Source organism: Bombus huntii, chromosome 2 (assembly GCF_024542735.1).
Source record: "Bombus huntii isolate Logan2020A chromosome 2, iyBomHunt1.1, whole genome shotgun sequence".
In the NCBI taxonomy this organism is placed as follows: domain Eukaryota; kingdom Metazoa; phylum Arthropoda; class Insecta; order Hymenoptera; family Apidae; genus Bombus; species Bombus huntii.
Window position 1 is genome coordinate 17,775,225 of NC_066239.1, and position 26,224 is coordinate 17,801,448.

The 26,224-nt window shown below is 35.9% G+C and overlaps 1 protein-coding gene across 13 annotated transcripts in view; it reads right to left on the reverse strand.

Annotated features, from left to right (window-relative positions):
• The window catches only part of LOC126874335 (protein unc-13 homolog B-like), a 379,726-nt gene that overhangs the window by 38,667 nt on the left and 314,835 nt on the right, over positions 1-26,224 (reverse strand). For 11 of the 13 annotated variants that reach the window (XM_050636351.1, XM_050636341.1, XM_050636331.1 and 8 more), the window contains 2 exons: positions 23,765-23,885; positions 13,495-13,601 (listed from right to left, as the gene is read on the reverse strand). In XM_050636351.1, coding sequence (XP_050492308.1) covers positions 13,495-13,601; positions 23,765-23,885 — 228 coding nt within the window. Of the gene's footprint in view, positions 1-3,567; positions 3,675-13,494; positions 13,602-23,764; positions 23,886-26,224 lie in introns of all 13 variants that reach the window. The other 2 variants (XM_050636273.1, XM_050636294.1) reach the window with 1 other exon arrangement.

Below are 26,224 nucleotides of genomic sequence, written 5' to 3' on the forward strand. Positions count from 1 at the left end.
CAAAGTATATATCTTCAAATTCGTTAAAAAATTTCAGTAAATATATCAAGAATATTCTTTGTATCGTTTTCAATTTTAATTTTAGGGTCGCGTTAATTACAGTTCGAAATTATTGATATTTGATACTTGGCGTGTCTTTATCAACGGTCCTATTCCGTTATTACACTTCGATTCGTTCCATTTTTCATTTAAATGTATGCAATTGTTTTATATGTCCTTTTCTTTCCTACGGAATTCTGTTTCGAAGAAGTTCCCTGTCTCCGATAAAACCAATTACTCGTTATCGAAGCTCCATTTTTCCATGGCTTCTTCTCTTCCGTGATTTTTTCCCTTAAAGCGGGAAACAGATGATAATATCGTGGAGAACGAGATTGAATTTGACTGATCGAACGTTGCTAAAATGACACATCCTTCTTCTTCGACAGTTGCGTTTAACAAAAGTTGCCTTCTTCTTAAAACAGGCTATTTTCTGTTTCACGATCTTGGTTACATCGCAGTCAAAGGGAGTAAACGTAATCGATTTTTTGACATATTTCTCGCCGTTATTTTATTTCTTCTCCTTTTTCAATCTTGTTTCCGCGTATCTCGAATTCTTGCTATTTCCTTTTAATATAACAATTTTCTCGATATTTCTTTAACTTCCATTTCGTTTCTCCTTTATTCTCTCCACTTTTAGCTTTATAATCGTGTGTCATAAATTCTTTCATTTACATTGACATTAAAGAATGTTAAACATTCTTTGATAGATTATATCATATAATAGTGTGCGGTATATTATATTATAATATTATCGTTCTTTCCTGAGTAATCTGTGTTGTTTATCCTCGAAATTTTACTCTTAAAGGTCCTGCTTTTCTCGAAAAACCTCCCAAACATTTGACGTAGAAATCAACTTTTTTTTTTTTTATTATTTAATTTGTACTTTACAATTTGTCCAGCTGGACATTTGGTAAATTTTTCTAACTTAATTGCTAAATAATATGTGGATGGCTACCCCCAGTGGGATACTATCTTCGAATTTGATTATTTTATTTCTTTAGTGAGGTGAGTGTTTGCTTGTTAGGCTATGTCCTTTGTGAGATCTGCAGAAATCAACTGTACGATGATCTCGATAAATATCTTAAATTTCTTCGAAGCCTAGAAGAGTAAAAAGCTACGCTTGTTCACAAAAATGAACACATTTGTACAAAAATAATCAGCAAAGAGATATGTCTGTGTGCGAAAAATGATAAATTCTCTTTGATTATATTTATTTTCAATTATTTTACTTTCTCTCGTCGAAATTACAGTGCGCGATCCGAAGCTACGAACGTCATTGTTTCTAACTTTAATAATATCCCAGCAACTGATTTCTGTCATTGGCCAGAATTCGAAAAATAAAGCAATTTTCCCAGTTTGCCGATCCGTTGGTGTGTCTTTTATACACGCGGAACGATAATCGAAATGTTCAAACGCAGGCTCTTTGCGCTGATAACACGGCGTTTTCTTTTCTTTTTTTTTTGTCGTAACCTGAAAATCAACTTTTATCTCAAAACGTCATACGTACATTTTTCCAATTCTCGTGAATTGATTTTTCTTACTTGCGTGATACCCTCTCCTTATCTCTTTCGTTTCATTTTTGTTAAAATTACAGAAAGGAGGATTTATATTCCTTGACAAATAGATGTTTCACATTTTAGCAATTTCTTAACATTTAGATTTCCCATTTGCTCGAGAGCGTAATAATATTTATTAAGAAACCGAGTGGAATTTATGTCGTTGACCATCGATTTTTATAAAATTCTGTAGATCTAGATAGAAATCCGTGAAAGATTTAATGCACGCTTGTACGCTTGTTTAATCATTGAGCAGTTCGTAAAACGTTTATGCAAAATAATCACGTTCTAGTAGTAGCATAGTCGATGGATTATTGCGTGTACTATTACTATTATTCTTGTTTGCGGGTAATATGAGACTATAATGATACGTACGTGCATGTTTCGTTTTCATAGAATTCATATCTACATTCGCATCTACATTCGGTTCACATATAAAAGAAAATAACAGAATTAAGAAAAACCTGATAAAAAATTATAATTCCTAAAATTTCTAGGAAATAATATTTCTATGAAATACGCGTTACGTACCTAGCAAATTTTTAATTTCTTTTACACCTTCCTAACGAATAAAGTTATATTTCTATAATCGTCTGCAACAATTACCAACAATCGACTTAATTCTATAAGACTTATCGTTTTTCATTTCCATAATTAACAAGATCCTACGTGCGAAAGTAAAAATGGTAAAAAATCTACTTTGAAATATTTCAACAGACACGTGATTAATCTTTAATATCCTAAAAAGAACCTACCCTTAAGCCATAGAAAAAATTATTTTTATCATATTTCGTTACTTTAACGGGCGCTCAGAAGGTTAAAGTTTATAGATTATTTGTAAAGACTTTGCGATTTTATTCTGCTTGGTTTCGTTTATACGTAGCGTCACGATTTTATTGTGAAGGATGAACGAGTAACTACGGGAACTACGAAAACAATCGCGAAGTGTCTAAAGTTGTCAGGCGGAATTACGTGACCAATACCGTCGAATGTCTCATCGATCTGGAAACTTCGCACCGCAAATTGCTTCGACGTGGGGTTTAGTTTCTCCAGCTTCCCTCGAATGCAGAGTACACGAGTCGAGATATCGGACGCAACGAGGCGTGATCGATGCGGTTCATGATTTATCGTGGATGATTTTGCGGCTGATCAGATCGAAAATCGTGCGCAGAAAGACATTGGATTCCTTCGTAACGTGATTTTGTGCCTTATTAAAAGAGAAATGTCGACCATTCGCCAACCGGCAGCTTTCGAGGCGTTACGGTTGCCGTATAAGCTTGACAGGTGTTGTTTGTCAAAATTATCGTTGCCAGAGATATAACGTATTTATTTCAATTTTCATATTCCGAAAATACGAAATTTCGAAATTTCGTAGTTTTAAAAACTCGAACTCTCGAACGATGCGTCGTATCATTGGATGATAGACGATCGGAAAGAGTTTGGCTTCTGCTATTTTATTTTAACGTACCTCGTTTTAATTTGTATTCCGCATCTTACACGATAACCGAGTATGACGAGATAGAATACAAATAAAACGAAGATATACATTCGAAATGAAGTTACCGAGATCTAATCGAAACCGTCGCGGTCGTGTACGATCTGTATCGAATTTGAAATTTGCAATATTTGAAAATCGTTTTACAGTATAACATTTAAAATATCATCAGATTGCCGGAAATTTGAGACGAGCCTTTTGAACGAGCCAATCCGGAGCGAAAACAATAGCGTGAAGAATATTCAGGAGTCAAAAGAAGGTAAAAAACAGGTTGTCAAACAGGTACGGCGAACCGTTCTCCTCTGGCTGCGATCGCGCGACCAGGTCCAATTCCATAAATTCTCGTGTATGAAAAAGCGTGTGTCACGTGTGTGTCACATTTTACACGGCATAGAAACCGTGTCGTTCACGACACGGTCGGTCTCGGTGGGTGGAGTAAACTCTTAACTCTCTAAGGTATCAGTATCATCGTGTCACCTGTGATGGCGATCTTGCAGGACCACTTGCTGGTACCCTCAAGGACGATCTGTTCGGCCTGCTCGAGGCTGTCTATGTGCGTGTCCGGGTCGACTGAAAACGTCGTGCTGAAAAGAAGACAATGTCCTCGTCATCGGATCGTCCTTCGACAACCTCTCGTACCATATACGCTCGACACTCGTCGAGATCTCAAAGCTAAATCTCCTCTCGAACACAGCTCTCGTTGTAGTTAGTGGATCGACCACGAGGGGATGTGGTACCTTGCAGAGGCCACCGAAGGACGCGGTGTAGGACTGTCTCGAGGCGGAGGTCGTCGATTGTCGTGAAAACGTGATCACCCACAGCAGCGCCGGCGATTCAGCCCAGACTAGCGATACTATACGGCGAATGAATAGAGGAACCAGAAAGGCAATCGTGGTTCCTCGTATTCCAAGGTATAGGGATTCTCTGCTAAATAACTTTTGGCAATCGTCATGAAAGCATAAGCGTTTCCATACTTCGGAATATACCCAGCAGCACATTGTGTCGACATTGCACGCTGTGTGAAGGCAGTCGCTCTTTCTCTCTTTTTTTCGCTAAACGATCACGTGCTTTCTCACTGAAGGAGTTGCATAAGCGGGACCAGTATATTAAATAGTTTTTCACTGTAGTTTAGGAGCCAGTATTCCTTCGTTGCGTGTCTGCGTGTCGTGTCACCGTTGTTGTGTATCGATATATGGATAGACAATTGCGTTGCGCCATTGCGTACAAAGAGATACAAAGATATACAACAGAGCCGATCGGCTGTTTGTCAGTTTCTCGCTGTCGAATAGAACAAACGATACGATTATTCAACCGAGCCAAATCCATTGCTTATCGTCGTTCGTTACGATGTTAAGCCGGTTTCTCGGTTTTGATACGAATACGCAACGACCAGAAAATTGGGACAAAGTTGCAGGGCATTGCGCTGCATCGTTTTACTGGCCGATACACAACGGCAACGCGATACGAAAATACGCAGCAAATGGATACCGAGTTGATCGGATTCTGCGTAATGAAAGATCGAGGTCGTGGCCTCGGGAAGCTTCTCGTAACTGATTCATGGATGTGGTTGCGGAAGAGTTGGTCTAAGAAAGGGACGCGAATAAAAGCGATAGAAGAGAATAATAACAGTTGCTTCGGGACGAAAACTGAGAATTGTGATGGAAACGTGGTGTAGCAGAGAATGAGAAGAGAGTCGTTGCTGAATGAAGAGTGTCTGTGAAGAGGTAGCGTGATACTCGCGAGGAAACGAATCTAGAGCGAATTCTTGTCGGCTGACGTGGAAAATCGTACAATAAATAATAACAATGGAGCGGAGGAACGGATTTCCTCCGGTCACGAATATATAATATCTTCTGAAAAAGAACGTGGATACGTTCAGTCAGATGTTGGTTGAGGATGAAACACGAATTTCTGAATATTTTTAGACTGGACCAAGGAGAGAAGATGTTCATGGGTAAGGACGAATCAAAGAGACAAATGGCTGCAACAAACCTGTGCAAATTCTTCTGTCTTTTTCTTTCGTTCTGATCCTTGACAGGATATCAGCTTACAAAGTAAGGTAACGACAATAGTGATAAATGCTTTTCAGATGAAACAGAACCTGGAAGAGATTGGAGGCCACCAGTTGCTGTACTTAGTTGTTTAAGAAAGATATCTTCCCTGAAATATCGAGGAATATTAAAAAAGATAACTTAGTGAAATATTTGCTCGTATTTACAGAGCTCAGCAGCGGCAAAGAGACCAGTTTATCATTGAAGTTTTGAATAAATTTCCCTGTGATAAATATAATACGAGCACGTTCTCGTATCTAACCAACCACTGCTACCCGAAAATCCATTTTGCGGAAAACCATTTTGCCATCCAGCGAAATTTCTCTCTGAATTCGAGACAGTTCATTGGTAGAATTAATTGGTAGAAAAATTGGTAGAATCGAAGCTTTTTCTAACGATTGTAGTCCAATCGACCACGAACTGTTATCTCGTTGTTCGAACAAACTGCGGACGTTCACAATCCTGACGCTACCTGTTAACCTTCGCAACGGTGGAATTGGCATCGTCACATTCAGATCCGCTGCTTGTCAGTTTGGAATAAGAAACTTGTTGCATCGTGGATCATCGCCAACTTCGTATCCTCGTCGCACGGGACGAGACAACTAGCTTCGCGCATGAGATCTGTACATATCTCTACGTAAAAGACGTAAACTCGAAGTTAAAAGTAGATCGACACTTGAGAAATGGTAGATAAATTAAGAAGATCGACGAAGTGGCACTTTTGAGACGATGTTGATACTCGATGTGTTCTCGTGTTAGGTCGAAATAGTAGTCTGCAGATTAATATATAATTTTTTTCGATGGAAAAGTAGGATTTGTTTAACCCTATTTGATGACAGAAACAAAGAAACGACTGGAAATTAGAGTTAGTTAGATTCTTTTAGATTTGGACTATTTAATTTTTTATTAGATAGTTTACCGAGTGTTTCCTTAATTGAAGTGTACCATCTGGACAAATATATACAATAAATGGACATAGCATATGATAATCGAGAATTAATCATGAAATATAGTTCCGAAATTGCGGTGAATATTCGGTGGTGCTCTAATAAGTTTTATTAAACGTCGAATTATCGGATAATTTTCATTATCAAGTTGCACGATCTACTAATCAACCCATGATTATAACAATAATGTCCCAGCAGAAAGCAAATATAAACAAGTGAAAATATTATTAATTCTTGAAATCGAGGAATATTCAGAATGTTATGAATTATTATGTGAACATATATCTCGTATATGAAAATCATTACCGAAATGCAAATTCATCGAGAATATTTCACAATTATTCAAACTATCGGGAGCGAACTAAAAGCATCGATTCGATAAGCATGTGATAATAATATTTAATTATCATTATTATCACTGGTTATTGCTCGACCAGCGATAAACACCAAGAAGATATCATTCAGTATCGAGTCGAATATCGAAGAACTACGACACAAATGAACCTAACTCCCCTTTTTTCATTGCAAGTTTTTCCTACTTCTAATTAACGATGGGAGCAACGATTCAGATAACGTTGATTATTTTGGACGAAGTTTATTTCGCGAATCACAATTTTCACCGACAATCCACGTACGTATTTCTTTCGTACAGCTTTGAAGAAGAACCAAAATTAGATGTCTCAGCGCTGTTTATGACTTGACCTGTCTCCAAGAAACTTACACGTTTCGCTACGATGATTACGAACTCTGAACGACTTTTGCTTTTTGGAGCAGAATGCAGTGTGATGTGTTTAACGCGCTGGATAAAAATATTTGTTTTAACGAACGACCTGTTTCGACGTACAGTATTTTTCTTCTGATATATTTGCAATATTTTTTAGTACTTTCCTTCTTTGCCATCTGTGAATTTATTTTTATAACCAGATCCTTCTCTAGAATTTCTTTCATTGTATTTTAAGCCACTTTCAATGACAGAATTATTGATTTTGTTCCCGCTAAAACATTTACTGTGAAATTCTGTAACATGACCTAAAAAGAGGTGCATACGGAGGTTAGTCACGCGTGTCCTTAATAAACTTATCAACGAATGCTAAAACCAATCTCGATAATCCATTACACCCATTAGTTTATTAGAAATCGTACGCTTCTCTTCGAATATGAAATTTCTCTACCGGAAACTTCACTTTCTGCTATTATGTTCTTTCTATTTTTTCGTTAATTCTAGATTTTTTTCCCGACTAATTACAAAAACGAATATAATTTCCAGTTAATATATTCATGCCCATACTCATTTGAGCGATTTTTATTTTCTCCAACAAAATTGAATTGCACTGCTAATCACAAAAGTTTGAATTCTTCGAACTTTGAGGCTGTTTTTTCGATCTTGTTATTTTATATTTAAATTTTCTAGTCGAGATCTAAATTTGCAACGCGATGAGAACTAACGCAATTTACACGACAGATTGTTTCGTTAAACAACAATGGAACAGAATGGAACTTGATTCCCTTTGTTGCTCGATTTTGTGAACGTTAATTTTTAGGAGAAAACTATACTTTCAATCATAGATTTTTAATGCTTTTGTACACGTGGCAAATTTTCCTAGCGGTTTAGTGCGACGTTTTTCTCGTATTTTAGAGACGTTACAACTGTAACTTTTACGGATGTCACAAAGACTCTTGAAACGACGTTTTCAATCATTTACTATGACTCGTGAAAATGTCTGAATATTTGATTCTTCCTGTACTCTTCGATCATAAATATTGCGCAGTACGCATTGACAAGATCGAAGAATGAACCTGGTAAAACTGACACAAATTTTAAATCGAACTTTTGAAACTATTTTCGAAATATATCGAGCAACTTACTGATCCTGAAGAATCACAGTTTTCTCTCGTTTTGAATCCTTCGCAAACCCTTAACAAGCAATTAATTACTCAAGCACAGTTTCGTCGTTTTAGAAAATAATTATTTGTCAAATAGATTACAACGTTACGGAATGAACACCAAAGATCGATCAAAATATCAAACGATAACAGTGGAAAGTTTCGAAATACCGAAACATCAACTATTCACACAATAAGATATAATCGACTCTATTTTAACGGCAGCCAATTCGAACATAGACCACAAATGTTAAACTGCAGAGTATCGAGAGGAAAATTTTGAGGATCGTAGGAGCAACAAATCCGTGGCCATAGATTACTCGGTGGTTGCTGCGGATCGTTTCCGATAAACGTCCGTATAGCATCGAGGATACTGACTGGTTAGGCGTTGGCTCACGTTGTCGGATCTATAGAGCCGGCTTAGCTTTGACAATGGCATGGCGCTGGTACACAGTCGAGCCACAACAAGTTGCCGTGTGACCTTAATGGACTTTCGATTGAATTCCTCCGAAGCAGAGGGACAGGCATCTCGCGTGATGGACAACCACACGACACACGATGCACACACAGACGTATGCTCACATATTCGTATGTATGCGCGTGCTTGACGAAGAAATTACGGTGCCAACGATTCAGTGGACAAAAGGTCCATTCAACGACGATTCATCATGCTGGCACCAAAAATGCTTATTTCCAGCTATCCTCCGATTTGTTTGCAATTTTATGTAACGATAGACGATGTGATTTGCAGTAACTGTTCGTGATGAATCGTAAATTTTCATGATCCAATGCCGTTCAAGTCTCGTTCGGATTAGTTAGATTATCCGAATTCAGTCGAAAATGTTTTTAACAATGCGAATTTCTTACCTAGTTGCTTTCGTAGATTCTGTCAAATTTCTATGCTAGTTTCTACGAAATACGCTATACTTATGCGAATTTATATTTTCTTACTCGATTCGATATTTTGTTTCAAGCATCAAACGAAGTTCACGTTCGTTAAGCTAACGGCTGGTCCGAAAAAGGTAGCAATTCCTAAAATCCAAATCTACAACTTTAGACTCGTACGAATGCAAGTTTCAAGTGAATTTAACTGGAACTCAGACAACTTCTGATTAATCCGAACGAAACTTTTCACTTGCGATGGTCGAACCTAGCCATCTACGATTTTTCGATGACAGTCGAGCGAATGTAACGATTGGAGGAATTGATTGACGATCATCTAGCGAACATACGCTTAGACAATATTACAAGCGTAATTAGCATGAAGAGGATCTGCGGAAGTTTGTTTGGCGATAACGATTAAAGGATGCTTTCAGACAGAGCCCTAATATGTCTTCAATTACAACGATCCATAGTAATTGCACTGTCCTGACACAAATGAATAATGTTCACTTTTACCTTGAACCTTGGTTACGTCGTATTAAAAAAAGTATGCCAGTTTCATGATAACATCTAGCGTAATATCGGATATGAAATATCTTTCGGTGTGTATGAAACGTAGTTATCAATTACAACGAAAGTGTCGCTAATTACAAACCTTTTTCCCTTCAGCGCACATAATTTACTCTTCAAAGTCAAATCTAAACTTCCACAAACTCATCTTACGAACTGTCATTGGTAGCAAGGGCATGTAAAACTGACTTACGCGTTACCATTTCCTCCATTCCGCGGTATTCGTGTACAAACCTCCTGTGCCCTCTCGTCTAAGCTACGACATTTACATTTTTTCGAAAAGAATAAGGGTAGCATTGAAATAACTTTGGAAGAACTAGCGACGTTCCACGAAATTGCTGTTACGAACGTTTCCTATTTTCTTGCCTCGAATCGGAATTTTAGTAAATCGGCTGGCAAATTGTGGATCGAGGACGAGCAGACAATTTCGCAAACTCGACTTCATCTATGTTTGTTGAGAACGAGTTTCGAGAACAGGAGCGAACGTCGTGAAATTCTGCCTTCTCGAGTGACAATAACCTATGGAGTATTCGTTCATTTTTTAAGGTAAAATATTTGAAATTTCTCGCGTTTCGTGTCTTTTAAGTAAAGTTACATTATGACAAACAAAGCGACCGAACAATGACCAGTGATAATTTGAAATCGAACGATGAGAAACAAAGATGGTACGAAGGAAATTTTCCCCAATTTTGACTATTCGACTATAGTATTTTCTAATCTTTCCTAGCCGTTCTTTCTTTTTTTCATTTTTAGGAAATAAAAAAATTTTACAAAACGCGATGTCTTTTCCGTTTAATCCACTCGATGTCAGACTACATAGTCTAAAAAATTGCTGCCCTAAAAGGTGCCAACAAATCTAACTTCGATCTAATTTAATCTAATCCTTTTGGCAAATATTGAACACCAAGTGGATTGAACTAAGAAAATATAAAAGTTGTATAACGTTTTCTTATAAGTAGTTTCAATAATTTTTCAAAGAGCAACCCTTACACCTATTCCAATCCTATGAATTCTAAAAAAAAAAAGACTCCAGTCGAACAGTAGAAATTAGGAAAAGTTGTTAAACTGCATAATTACCGAAATTTTATCCAAGGAAGGCAAAATTCTCATTCGAGAGAGGCGAAAGGTAAAATGACTGACGAAGGAGGGCTGTTTGAAGAGGTTGTGGTCGGAAGGTTAGGCGAACGTCCTGGAAAATGTAGCCGCGATAATGGCCGGTGAACGATGTTCTTGTATCCAGAGACGAATGTAAATTATGCAGGTGACATATATGTGCGCGCGTGTGTGTGTATGTGTATAACGATGACACGGTGTAACGCGCGAGCGAACATCGTGCGTGTAGGATGTTGGTCGGACGTGTGAGAGTAATCGGTAGGATTTATGGGCTACGTGTGCTCCAAGGAGGATGACGTGTGAAAAGTATGCACCCGTTCGTCACATAGCATGTACATGTCCCTTTTGGAATTACACGTTGTGTGCATGTACGTGTATACTCGCTAGAACCAGTGCATATAGAGAAATAAGTAGGTTGAGACACGGTCGGGGGACTCGTAAAGCGATTGCCTCGAGGGTTTACTCTGTTAAACGAGTATTTGTTGTTTGGGGGTTCACTTAAGAAGGTTACACGTACGTTAACTCTTTAAAACTGTATTAGAAGCGAGAGAGTACGGTCTAGAGATATGTATTAGGTCGTCCGAAAAGTTTCTTTCCTTTTATAAGGAAATAATGGATGCACAACGTTTCCCGTTTTATATTATTTTGTCGAATTACGTATGATCCATTTTGTTCTATCAAAATAAAAATCACAACGTTCGATAGATTAGGTTTCATGTTTGTATAAAGATGCATCGTTGTAAAAGACGTGTCTGTAAAAGAAAGACACTTTGCGGACAATCTAATACTTTTGAAGTTTTAAAGTTGCAAGGCGTTGAGCTTGATTAAATTGTGAATTTTTATGTAGATTTGTGGGTTTTTCACTTGTTAAGTATTTGTTAAAAATTTGGATATTTCACATACTTTTATTTTGTATATACCTTGTGCGCGTCTTTTTCATTTTTAGTCTACTTATGGCTACGAATCGTTGAATCCATTTCAATTTTAAATTTATTTTCTTGATCTTCTAAATTTCCAATTAATAATATTTCTTTTGTTTTGTTTTGAGATATAGCCAAATTTTTATTAACCGTTACTGGTTATAGATACGTCTTCGTTTGAAACTTATCAAAGACTAAAAGAAATTCGATTGAAATGAAACTTTGATAAAACGACACTTGGATACATTTACTATTACCAATTATTTCTCAAACACTCTATCGTATACAATATGTTGTTATTGAAGATTTATTGGAAATTAAAAGAAAAAGGTTTGAGATTAAACTCCGATAAAAGAATATAAGCATGCAGATTATAAGAATTTTAATAAGATCTTATCGCAAAACGGAACACGAGTAACAAGCATGTTATATTACTTCTAGCAAGTATACACAGTATTTTTCCAATTTAACGCGCAATCGAATCGAAAAAATGTTCATTTCGTGTGTAGATTGGTCATTGTCAGTGTTTTGCGATTAACTTTCTACTCGCGACTAACGCGTGATTTTTCTACAAGCTAGTGTCTCTCTCATCGACGCAACTCTATTTCCGTGAAGTAACATTTACAAGACTTTGTTCAAATCCACTCGACGAACCAAACATCTCGTCTAATTCGCGTAGTGTCACAGTTTCGCTATGTCAAAATATGATATGTATACATGGCTTCTATGCACACCGTTATTTTCCCAAAAAAATTCATCAACAGACGCAAACTGTCACTCGCTACATCAAGACACATCGACACGAACAATGCAATCTACGAATCTTGCGACGTAACATTTGAACACTTTCGACCGGTGTCACGGAACGCAAGATAATTTTCTCTCTTTTTACAGGCAGCGATTCGTTTGTAAAATAGAAAGGAAGATACAGCGAAAGAAAGACAGATGCAGAGGCAGAAATGAAGAGCAAGAAAGATAGAAGCAGAGCAATAGGCAAAGAAAAGAAGAGACGTAGAGTAACGAAGGAAGAATAAGTTAACACGTTCGCTGTTGCATGGATTTTCATGAAATATGCTACACAAATATTTTTCATATAGAATTTTTTTTGCAATAATCCATACGTATAGAGAGTTACGCAATATTCAGACAAATTGCAATAGATATTTTCGTAATAACTGGCGCAAAATATTCTCATGTACGTGCAAAGCCTCGCAATATCGAACAAAATTTTTCACAAAAATTTCCTCATTATTATATTTTCTTTTCTATTTGAGCTGCTATAATGTTTACGTAAACGCGATACAGTGAACGTGTCGAAAGAGAAGCTTAATGAAAAAAGAGAGAATATCACGAGTGATCCGCGAAACCAAATTTCTCTCTCTCTCTCTCTGTCTCTCTACCTGTGTAGTCCTCTATTTTCATACAGATATGCGAAGAACGGGTGCATTCCCACAAAGGCACAGCCAAATTTCTATCACAATATATAGAATATATAGGTAATATATAGACGTGACAGTTAGTACAACACAGCAGCAGCCGGCAGCGCGTTAGATTCGACGATGAAATTATATTTAACGATCACAGATAAACAGGAGATACAGCAATGTGTGAGATAAATATGTATACGCGATCATGTGATAATAACATATACATATTGTTGTGGAAGTACAGAAACAGGATCATAGGTGAGGGGAAGAAGTAAAGGAGGAGAAAATAGAAAATGGAAAATAGAATAAAATAAGAACGCGGTGAGAAGTGGCGTGTAATATGACTTTGCAAATGATGATATAAATAAAGAAATAAAATATCAAATAATAATAACAATAATAATAATAATAATAATAATAATAATAATAATAATAATAAGAAGAAGAAGAAGAAGAATACATTGAGGCACACAGGTGGTACACACAATATGTATCGTATATAGAGAAGATAGATGTAATATAATCGAGCGCTGCACGTTTCATCGTTTTGTTGCACGGAGGGGGTGCATAACCGGCCATGACCGGCGGGCACAACGAGCTGGCCACAAACCTGTAATGGCGATCTTCGCGGACCACTTGCTGGTACCGTCCAGAACTGACTGCTTCACCGCCGACATGTGACCCGCATATGCTTCCTCGTCGACCCCGAAGACTGACCTAAACTCCGACGAGACTTTCTTTCACATGTGCTGTGCCAATGGCCTAGATCTCGTCCTACCTGTTTCATCTCTTTCTTTCTATTTCCCTTTTTCTTTTTTTTTTCCTTCACCCCATGTTTCCCTATCTTTTCTCCATTCTATCTTTTCTAACTTCGAGTCATCCGTTTCACTCGATTTTCCTTTAGTTTCTTTTCCTCTCGCACGAGACACGTTTCATCGTTTACTCTCCGACTAACGTTTTCTTTCTTTTTGCAAGCGTCGCGTGCAACGTGTAACGCGTGCTCGTCGTAATTGCATCACGGGATAATCCACTGCGTCGAGGGTTGCTAATGGGTCGCTGCTTTCTCTCCTCTAATTGCAATCGCATTTTTGCTCTGACCAAATGAATCTTGTTGCCACACTTGGTATTCTGATTTCGGGATTTTAAAATGTCGCCCTCGCGGAACCGGTATACGACTTTTCAGGCTGATTCTACGATTCTGAGTGAATTCTACGATTCATGTTGGAAGAGAAAGTTTCATTAACGAGCTGTAAAGTTACACCGATGCTGTATTTTTATTAAATTCTGGATTTTTTTTTATTGTTGTTTAGTACTGGACGAAATATTTGGTTTTAAGGATTAAAGGTGATTTTGGAACAGCTTCGGAACAATTCAAAACATTTTTTATTACTTTTGCTGCTGTTTTAGTAGGTACTTTTAGAAATAAATTAAATCAACAACACAAGTTTCTCTAGCATAATTTTTGTTAATAACAGGAAATCGAAGAGCAACAATTCTTTCTCAAGTAATTCAAATACATTCTGTTCTTTGATGTTTCGGTCACCATCGTTTATGTGAGCAAAATCTCGTTGAATTTTTACTTATTACAATTTGAGCATACCACGTTGCACACGACGCTTTATTCAGAATATATCCCGATAAGATTTTTTCTCTATACATCTAACAATCAGGTCCAAGATTTTTGTTTACAGCTGAATTTATATACGTATCGTTACATGACAAGATCATATCAATTTCTACAAATACAAAGCTTCTTTCCATAATGAAACTAAAATTCAATAACGTCAAACTAAGATTATCCATGTTGTGCTCTTAAACAAAAGGACCCGTCGAAAGGACCCGAAACAAATTGATCGATCCGCGAAAGCTATCGAGGAAAAGAAACGCAATTTATCCAAACTTAAAACTGTCGAAAATGTACGCTTCGTAACTTTTCGACTGACAAATAACTCTGTTTATCGAAACGTCGATATCACGGTCTGATCGCGCATAAATCAACTTCCGTGCTACTACGTGGATCCATTTTATCGACGAATATTTTTCATAGAACGGATATTTTCAGCGAACATGCGCCCTTTTGTAATTAACGCGTTCGGGTCATCGATCAGACGGTTAACGAGGTCGTTGATTGTCCGATAGTAACTAAATTTTCTTCTACGTATCTTCGACCTTTCGAGAGCCATAGTCGGGACGTGCGACCAATGACTAGATATATTTACACATTTTTTTCTCACCCTCCCCCCCCCCCCCCCCCTCAGAGAAGACGAGACCCGGCCTTGTGCATGATAGCGAGATTTTCGGTTCATTTCACACGTTCGTTCTCGCGCCTTTTTACCCTGGCTTCGCAGTCGCCATTGCCTTGCCCTTTTTCACGTTATGGACACGTTCAAAGAGATTGCTATCCGATTATATCGTGTCGGTATACTGTCACCATTGGATACGTTGCTTCCAATCCCGCTTTGTACACCTTGTACAATTTCGCATTGCAGACCATTCATGTTAGGTGATATTGGACTGCGCAAAATCGTGAGACGAGGGAAATTTCGTGATGAGAATGTAATCGTGGTGTGTGATGTAAGGAATATTCGTTTTTAGAAATTATTTGCCCGTCTGTTTCGTATCTTTCGAATAATTCCTTCAATTATTTTATATTGAAATTATATCATATTCGTACAATACGAGCATGCGTATTTTCTACCAATATACGAGGAAAAAAGGCACGTGAAAGTTATCCATTTGTAAGATTGAGTTTTATAATTAGAAAAGTATCCTTTTTATTCTTGCTATGAAAGCGAAATTCTCTTAAATATAACTTTCAGAAACTGGATAGTTTCGTATATCGATCGTTCGTGCAATTATGTTCCTGTAAAAAAATACTCGAGTTCCGCCCAAACATAGAAATGTATTTCTATTAATCTGGGGTTTGTAGTTCTTAAGAACAAAAAGTCGAAAATTTTCATCTTTGAAAGAACTCGTTCCCTTGCTTTTACTCACATTTTATTTACACCGTGTAAATACAAATTTTCCGCGTTCCATCGCTTCATTTAGCGAGGATATCTGATTTTCCAGCGGCATGAGCGTGAAACGCAATGCAAAAATGCTTGATACAACGTTCGAAGACCGGTAAACACGACGCTGTACTTATTTCTCTGGTAATTCTCATTCGCAGGACGACGATAGCTGCTTCATTAACTAGTAACCGATGAACAAGCATGGAGTACCTTGAAACGAAACAACCATTGCGCGATGAATTATCCATTGACGTTCGATGGATCGGTTCTTAACGTATTCACGAACGGGGAAGCAGTATTAATTAACCCCGATTCCCACTAATTTATACACCCGATCGCTTAGTAGCTTTTATCGACATTTTAGATCGTGCTCATCGCTTCGAGTAGCGGATATTTCGATATTTTCAATTCTAAAGGTTGAAAGACCGGCTCCATTGGAAAGACGATGCTTGAATAATAATCGGTTATTAATGTTAATCTCGTGGAAATGAACGACAAGTTTTTTTTAGAAGGAGCTAAACATACTTTGCGTTAAGCGAATGACCCATTTAAGAAGAAATACATGGTTGAGTGGATTGTGATTTATATTATTTGATTCGCGTAATTTCACGAAAGTAGTTCTTCAGTATAATTGCGGATGAGTAAGAGTTACGATAGATGGAATTACTTTGCAAACTAATATTTTTATCCGTCTATAGGTTTAAGTAGTTGAATTAAAAAAGTACGATATATTCATCGAGAAGATAACTTTCTAAAGAATTATATATTATATTATCGTAATAATTTTCATATCGTAGGAATAATATATGAATATACTATAATACAATAAGTTCATTTATTTCCTATTAAGATCAATAATTAATTAATTTGTAATGATAGTTTTAATCAGCCTCAAATATCTCGGAATAGAAATTGAACGTATTATATAATTGTCAAGTCAATACCGAATTTAACTACTGTTAAAAAAGTACTGCTTACAAACAAGAACGTTGATAAGCTCTGATTATACGGTTCTTATCATTCTTTGAACTCGATACGATCATGTTCAATTACTCAAACTTGATAATTAGTATCAGTCGCGGAATACAAAATTTCGTTTAAGACAGCAAATATTTTCTTCTACGTGAAAATGAAGATAAGAGATAAAAATGTAATATAAGGAACAATTGAATTCGTATAATTATTCATATGTATTCCTATATATCGATCAATTGATCGAAATAACACAATTTTCATAAAGAAATTCTACTGGTACGTATAACAGGTTGTTAAAGAAACTCCATATCAATTTATAACTTCTTTGTAACATAATCCAGAAGACCAAATATTCTTGTGCCGAGACGTGCATCGATAATGGTATTGTCTGATTATAATTCACGGTGGTATTGTCTCATTACAGAATTCGCACTAATGAGCCGCGGATCATCAATAATAGCCCCCTGGAAGGCAGCTGCATCGCTGATTAATTTCCCAGCGTGTGAAGATACGATTAGGATGGCGTCGCATAGCGTCGTAGCGATTATGAGGCTTGCAATGGAATTATCCGGCCGATCAACTACGTTATTATTAGCCGAAGTTTCGAAGTAAGCAAAGGAACGCGGATTAGGCACGCGAACGAGCACTTCCGTTGCTTTTCGGAACGATCAACATCGATGTTCCTGCCTACCGGCATCGGAAATTGCAATTTCGACCTATGCGCTCCCGTTGATTACTTAATAACTGATAATGAGTCCGATCGACGCGTCTCTAATCGCATTCAAGTCGATAGTACGATTTCGTAGGATTGATCGTGACCGACGTAACACAGGACCAAACATCGCGTACAACTCGAGGAAATGGCACAATTGGTTCACCGATCTATGATTGTTGGAAATATTTTATTAAAGAAAATAATAAAAAATTAATAAAGAAATTTAATGCATTGTATGTATAGTATAGTAATATCTTTCGGTACTTTTTCGGTAATTTTTCGTTTCACATTGGATATTAATTAATGGATATTAAATATTAATTTTAATTTTTCGAATTGATATTAATTATTTCTTTCGTGAGAATTTCAAGAATTTTCTGTTTAATATTGCAAATATTAATCGCTCCCTGTTTCATAATTTTAAGAATCATTTATGCGATTTCAAATTGATATATAAATTTTCAAATTTTCGTTAATAATACACGTATATATGATATTATTGCGAAGGTGAATATTGAATTCTATTCGCCGTTTATTTCGGGAATTTTATCACATCTGTTAGTTCGTTATATCTTTTACTTGTTATACGTAGATCAAACAGTTTGGACCGTAGCTAGTGGACGTATCGCGCTTGTTGTTTGTTTAGTTTCATTCTAAGATATACAGGACTTGATAGAAAAAACAAAAAAAAGATATCTTTTCCTCGTTATATTTTCGTTTTGTCCGAACAAACGACGAAAGCTAAATTCGATCTACTGTCTTTTTGTTTTTTTTATCATTAATCGGAATCCGATAGTACACGTCATGGCTTTTAAGATAACTGGCATACATGTACAGATAATATGTTTCAATTTTTGAAATTTCCATACACATTGCCTGTTTTACTCTGTATCAATGTAAACGTAATATCAATGTGCTTCATATGAAAAAGAGAAATCGTAGAACTCGTCACTATTTAATTAATAATTATAGAAACAGGACACGATGAATATTTAATACGTATATCTTTATTTTGGAAATCATTGCATCTGATTACGGTGGCGATAAATTGAAAGTTATAAAACTGATATATATTTACATCGAACATACCAGAAACGCCGGGGGACATGTTCCACCGATTTTTATGACTGCTATGCATCAAAATATATTATCTTTTCCTTTTTCGGATAAAAATTTTTCCGCGCAAATGCCGCATCGACTTCGACGTCGACTTATAGGTATACGAACATATATCGCGAAGAATACTGCAAAATATGACGCAGATTAACGAGTGTAAAGATAGAGTTTCGATAATACATAGTTTGCAAACGCTGCAAATACATGATACGTAACGAGAATCATAAATTCTGTATACACAATCCTCGATTTGCATCTATTTCTGCTAAACTTTGAAATACATGTGTTTTGAAATAATTTATGCAGATACTAATAATTCCATAACGATTCTAATCGTAAGTTAACCAGTATACTATACGTTTGTAGCATTTCGTGAATACTTTTTATAAAACACGCGATTGTTTGAATAAAACAAGCTCTTTATTAATTATAGTCTTATTTTCTTATTTTTATTAGGAATATTAAATCGTTATCGAGGAGATTCTTATTCGAGGAGCTTATTTTCTCAACTGCTGTGCATTTTGAATTAATCGAATTACTCGTATAGATATTAATTTGCCGTAAGTATATTTTCCAGAATAGATCGCATTTGTTCATTTATTTAACGAGAGTTAAATGGCAAAGAACGGCATCTGCTTCTTTCGGGAAACGCGATATTCTTCTCGCTTTTAAAACATAGAACATATTATTTTGTACTTAAAATCAACTTAATAAAAATACGCCACCATGAATACGTTGTTAGGTATGAAAATACAAAAGTTCAGTTAAATTATGAGCCGGCTTTAATGAAATGTCAAACGCTGCTTCCACCGTAAAGGTTAAGCCTCTCTTTTTTCATTTATTAAAACTCGGTCTGACAATCGTTATATAGTGAAATATTGCGATGCAACCACAAAGGAGTTAATAAATTTCGAAAATCTTCGTGATTAAATTTTTCATGAAAATAATTACGACGAACTTTTGAAAAATTCTCCCTTTACATTCGAAACGTATCGATTGTAAATTCTGGATTTAAAGCAAAATGAATGCTCGAGTCGCTGTAAGTGGTGGCCGTAAGTCGTTTGAAGAACTTGCTTGGATAAGCAGATTAGAAGACGGTAAAGCAGGTTTATGAGATATTCTTAAGAAAAGAGTCAAATAAAAAAATATCTGAGAGTGGATATTCTGATTTTACGAGCTTAAAAAGTAACGGAAGATACAGTATCGTTCATCGATGCTATCGACCCATTTAATCCTGTAAAATTGCTCAATTTTAATGCGAGAAACTTACCGCTACATATCTGAATATCTGAGAAAAAGAGATTACTAGTTTGTATTGTGATATCGTTATACGTGTAATTTATATTTCTCATGAATTTTCATAACTTTGCAACTATCGTCATGCAACGGAAGATGTTTTATTATTCTAAAAGTCCCGTAGGTTTTCCAATCGTGATCTGTGTGATTATACGTTTTAATGTTCTTTATGACGAGTTTTAACAAGTTTCGTAACTCGTCGACCCGAAATGCTTTTCAACTTTGTCGGTTGGGGAAAACTAGTTACTACCGACGTTAACTTCCAGATGTACCTACATGTTCGACTTAATCCCATACACGCTATGTACTGTTTACCAAGTTACCGAAGGAAACGTTCCCAAGGATTAAATATGTGTTACACAATTTTGGATTTCTTTTTAAGGTGATTTACGAATTTTTATATTAGTCCTATCTCCAATAAGTTTTTATTACATTTGTTGCATCGTTGATTTTTGGAAGATGTTTAATAGAGGAATCTTTTTAGCAACTTTTAATTCTAATCTACATGATTATCGATTAAACGTTAACAAATGTTAAATACATTCGGCTAATAAACTTCACCGTGAGAGTACTAGATCGTGTGTTTATTTTATGTAAATATAACTGGAGATATTCGAGGAAATTTTATGTGAAAATTTGTATTCGTTTCTGATTTCTGCTACCTGTTACGGATTGTTACATCGAGTTATCGAAATTGTTTAAAAAATTGAGATTACGGTTTAGGATTTCAAGGAAATTTCTGCAGAGTGTTTTAATTAGATCTCTCTGAGAAGTTATCGAGATTGTTATCAGATTCTTGAAAATATCTCCAAATCCATCGCGCTATCGATGATTATTTCTCACACGGTTTTCGATAAAACGCTTTCTATATTTAAGTGGATTCCACGTGCATTGCGATATAACGATTAGCTCGGCGACCTCGAAGACTCGACGTGATCGCGACACTGCTACAAATTTCACAGCTTTACAATCGGAAGTTTGATCTTGATCAATCGATCGAACCTTCATCGAATCTACATCGTCTCGTTGGTATTTTCGAGGAACTTTGACAGAGAAAATGGGCCAGGGCTCTTTCATTCAGGAAACACCTATCTATTTTTCTGTCAGCGAGCAAACGTCGCTATAATTTCGCGTCGATATCGAGTTCAATATAAATTGCAGACTTGAAAATGTAACATTATATTACGTATTTCATGTTCAAATCGCCAGAGATCAGCGATAATTGATTCGATTGATTCTAAAGGTTATAAATAATAGTTAATTCTTTGAATTCAATTTTTACCGCCCACTTTTCCTACTGTTTATTCAAGGTCTCAATTACACAATTAAAAAACGCCCAGATTCGATTCCTAAATCCTATCACGAAATTATTCGTATCATATGAAACACTGTTTGCAACAAATCCTAATTCCTGGCACTCTTAACTTGTTAGTTGACTCATTTCTCGACAAGAAATTTCTATAATTATGAAATTAAAACCGAAGAAAGATACTATTGAGATATGTATGATTTTATGTGCTAGACTAAGTTAGCTGCGTAGTAGTGATACTTGTATGTGAATATCAGTGCGTGGAAGTATGTGTGTGCGGCGTCTCGAAAACGGAGAAACGAAAACTGTTCAGTTAACAGTCTGGTATGGAAGAAAGTGTTGAGACGCGTGCAAGTGTGTATCGATGAATATCTTTGAAATCGTTTATCAAATAAATATATAACTATTCTAATATAAATTCCAAGCGTAAATTTAGTGTTCCTATACCATTATTTAGGCTATTAAGATCCAAAATTCTCAACTGATACAAATCGATGACGTTAGTTCTAATCCTTTTACATACAAATATAACGTAGTCTATTTTTATTAGAAATGCAATGACACGTAAACAGATGGAAGATCTGAAATCTTGAGATTCGAATGAGTCAATTCGTCTTTCCTAGTTAACGGGTTAATGGCGAAATTGCTGTCCATTCTTGTCGCTCTCACGGAAGACTAATTGTAATTTAGCCAATTGTTACACGTGTCTCGAGCCTGGCCGCATTCTCCAACTCGACAAGTACAATTCTCCTCGTTGGTAACCATATCGTAGAAGAGAACAAAAGCGTATTAGGCTCACTGGTAGTTTTTCAGCTGGAAAATGCGAAAGTGGGGTATACATATTTTGAATTCCGTGCTCTCGTGGACAGATCCAACCGGACGATTCCGCAAAAAAGAATAATGCGACGTGGCATGTTGCGTGAGGTTGTTGGGAAAAGGGAAAAGATCGTAGTCGCTTTCAGAGCTCTTTATTGTGCAACGGACGGCCAACCTAAATTTACCTATTTCACTGTCCCTGCACATTCTGAATGCCGCTATTTGCGCACGCAAATTTGCGGTCCTACGATAACTGGACTCAGCGCGGCTAACCCATGCAAATGCAAAAACTTCTCGAGCTCGTTTTGCAACGCGAGTCGAAACTTCGCACCCGGTGGCTCTGCTAGTTGACGTGTAATACGAATTTCATTCTGCTTCTGTCTTTTCAGAAATGGAATAATACGCGCTTAAACGTAACAGGCTCCCTTTCACCAGTTTTTGAAATAGTTTACGCGAAAGTATTTCAATTTGTGAAAATTTTAATTGTATACCGTTCCCTTTTAATATACATAGTTCATAATTTCGTTGATGATTATTCAACGGATGAAACAGAAATGAAAATTTGTATCCTTTGTGTTTTATCACTGTAGAATTGTTTTAATAAGTGAATTATTAAAAGCTTTTGCGATGCTAATTATTCGTAAGAGTGTTTCTTCTTTGAAGTTAGCGATCATTTAATTAATTATTTCTTGTGGAAAGGTCAATATTTTTATAGTTTCCGGTTTATCATTACAGAATTGTTTTAATCGATTCATTAAATTTTTTTATGATCAAAATCGTACGACATTTTGTATAATAATATATAGTATAATATATATATATATATATATATATATATATATATATATATATATAATGATATGTATGTAACATCGAATATTACTACTATTAGACGATTTATCTACAAGTTATTGTACGTGCGTAATGTTCAAATAGAGAAAAGCCAGGGAACGATTTGAGATATAAAATACTAATTTGTACATGTATCCTATACATTCTATGTTCATGTATTTCTATGAAAAATTCAGTCTTACAAAAATTGTAATACCTCGGTTAATTCCTTAATCATAGACATGTTTCGCGTTATTTAAAGTACCTTAAAACAAACGATAATGCGCATAATCTAAATGTAGAATTATTGTTATTATTGTAATTATGTAGAATTAAATGTTCTGAATTATTCTCGACAGTATAGAGGATAATACAAATCTCGGTACTGACCGAATACTATTGTGCTATATAATCATCTTTGTCCACGAGTTTTGATCAAACGATTGTCATTTTTCGACCATAAATCCCACCGATCCAATTTCCTTAAACTTTCTCAAAGAATTGCAATTTTTGAATAAATATTTTGAATTCGAAGGCACGTATACAGCAGTGATAGTGATTATTTTATTTACATTTTCTTCTACCGAAAAAAACGGCAGAATACTTTGAGTTTAAAGAGTTTAATTAATAATTTTGTATACCGACAGGCAATGGCGACGGATCATAGATTCAGCTAAGTGGATCGCAATCGATCGACTGTTTCTTCCCTGAAAGTTGTTTGTTGCCACTGACGGGATTTTCCGTCGAGTCGATTATGCTGCGACAAAAGAAAATCGGGAAGAAGAGAAAAGATATGCTAAGAAGGACTCACCGGATCAGCTCGAAGATCTCTGGCTTTTCTCGTTCCCTCTGCTGCATCCTCTCCTTCATGGCTGTGATGATGCTGTTCGCCTTATCCTCGGCGCCATGCTTCGAACTCTTCTCAGCCGCTCCTGAGAAAATGAAAAAGGCAAACGGTGAAGATTTTACTTCGACAGCGTAACGTTGTTTAGCCGGTTTTAATAGAAAATAACATAGAATATTTTGTACAAGGCTTATTTTGCGACAAATATTCTACGCTTTATCTGCTGTTTCTGTATCAACTGTGTAGGGTAGTAAGAAAATAAAAAGGGTTCAAAGTTTAGACTCAAAGTAGATTACATATTTATGTATTTACATTGCATTTAAAAGTGAATAATACAGAATATGGATGAATTATGTCAGATAATAGTGAGGTGGATTATTATACATGTTGGTTGGTTTATTAAACAGACGAGTGATAAAATTGTAATAGTCAGTGTATATTAAAATCGCTTTAAGTACAAGTTCAGATCTCAGCGAAACGTTCAGAACACGAAGGAATAGACACGTTCGTAGTTTATTATTGGATAATTCTGTAAGTAATACAGTATAAATTGATATAAATTAATACTGTACCAAATTAAACGAACAGCTGCAAAACCGGCTGTTTTTCCTTCCATCATCATTTGAAACCTACAGTAGCGATTCGTCACTTTATTTATTCATTCTTGAGAAATTGTAACTTAACTAGTTTAAGAAACTAATCAATAGCGTATTTTGTCTCATCGTCTACGCTCGTTTACCATTATTATGCCAAATTTTCTATTCTCCTTCCATAAAACTCCTGCCGCGAAGAGTTCCACTGTTTTCCATAATAAAACTGCATTAATTATGGAATGACCTAATATTTTATAGAAGCTTCTCTTAGTTAAGGGATTTGCCAGTTTCATAGACGTAAATCTAATTAAATCAGACTGTGAACAAAATAGCGTACGGATTACGCAATTATTTTTAATTTTTTTAGCTGATCTAGAAGGATATATTCCTTTATACAACATGACTGTACTAGCAGGATGTATTAACGTAATCTGCTTTAATCAGCTGCTGTAGGTAGGTAACTAATCCAGCATAAACACACCGTTGTGATACATAATAGGGATTAGAGTGACGTTAAAAACAAGACACACTTTCTACGCTTTATTAAATTCCTAACTAAATTCTAATGAATAAATAGTACGTGTGCGTATAGAAGATTTGATAAAATACAGATTTACGCTTCGCAAATTAATATTACCATTTTCTTCCTTTCTCTCTTCTTCTTTCTTTTTTACGTTCATTTGTGATGTTTATTTATTACGAATTATATTTATGTACGGTTAATATATAATTCATTATTTTCATTACATCTTAACAAGTCAGTTCGTGACTATTATTTTCATAATTAAATAAATCATTAACTTTCTTCAATAATTTCAGTAAGTTTATTTCGATACGATTATTCCCATAATTCTGTTCGTTATGATTAGACTGCATCTGTTTATAAAGATTTTTATGAAGACAAAGTGGCTGGCAAAAGCATCTAAGCACTTGCCGAATCTTCTTTCGAACGAATTTTATGTTATACGGTATACCTTGAAATCTATCATGTTGATATTGGTAAAAGTGAAAACCAATCGTGAAGACCAATTGTCGCAAGCATGTACTTCGTAAAGCTTTTAACAAGCCACAAGATTTTCTGGCACCATCTTCAGCATTAATCACTTGTATGTTTCAGACTTGCAAATTGACGAGTTGAAATACAGACAAGAGACTTGAGAGTTGCATACTAACTTTTGCCAGGAGTATGTTTCCAATAAATGTTTTGTGATTTCTATAGGCATTCTGAGATTTGTTTCAGATTTTACTCATATAGTCACGGACAGTCGGTTTTCACTATAGCGTCATGAAAATTTAAGAAGTCTCGTATGACACACATGACACGTTTGTAAGAATTTCTGAAGTATTAGGTTGTCCGGAAAGTGTCTTTCTTTCGTAAACGTGTTTTTTACAACAGTGTATCTTCATACAAACGTGAAACAAAGTCTGTAAAATGTCACGGTGTTTAACAAAACAAATAAAACAAAATGGATCGTACGTAATTCGACAAAATAATATAAAAGAAAAAACATCGCGCGTCTATTATTTTCTCATAAAACGAAAGAAACTTTTCGGACAACCTAATATAACTTGATACAACGCGTTTGCGATACATCAACACGACGCGCCGTGATCAACAATTTATTAAGTCTACCATTAAACATAATAAATTACAGGGACAATAATTATTGCCGTGAATATGTTCGAGCGACCATACTTTCCAAAAGCAAGTTTCGCGATTTCAATGGCAACTCCGCAACTTTTCTCCGTAACTTTATCTCAACCATTTCTTTTCGAGCAGTTTCCGTGGTCTCGGTTTCGAAGGACGCACACTTCAAGCTTTTCTGCGAGATAC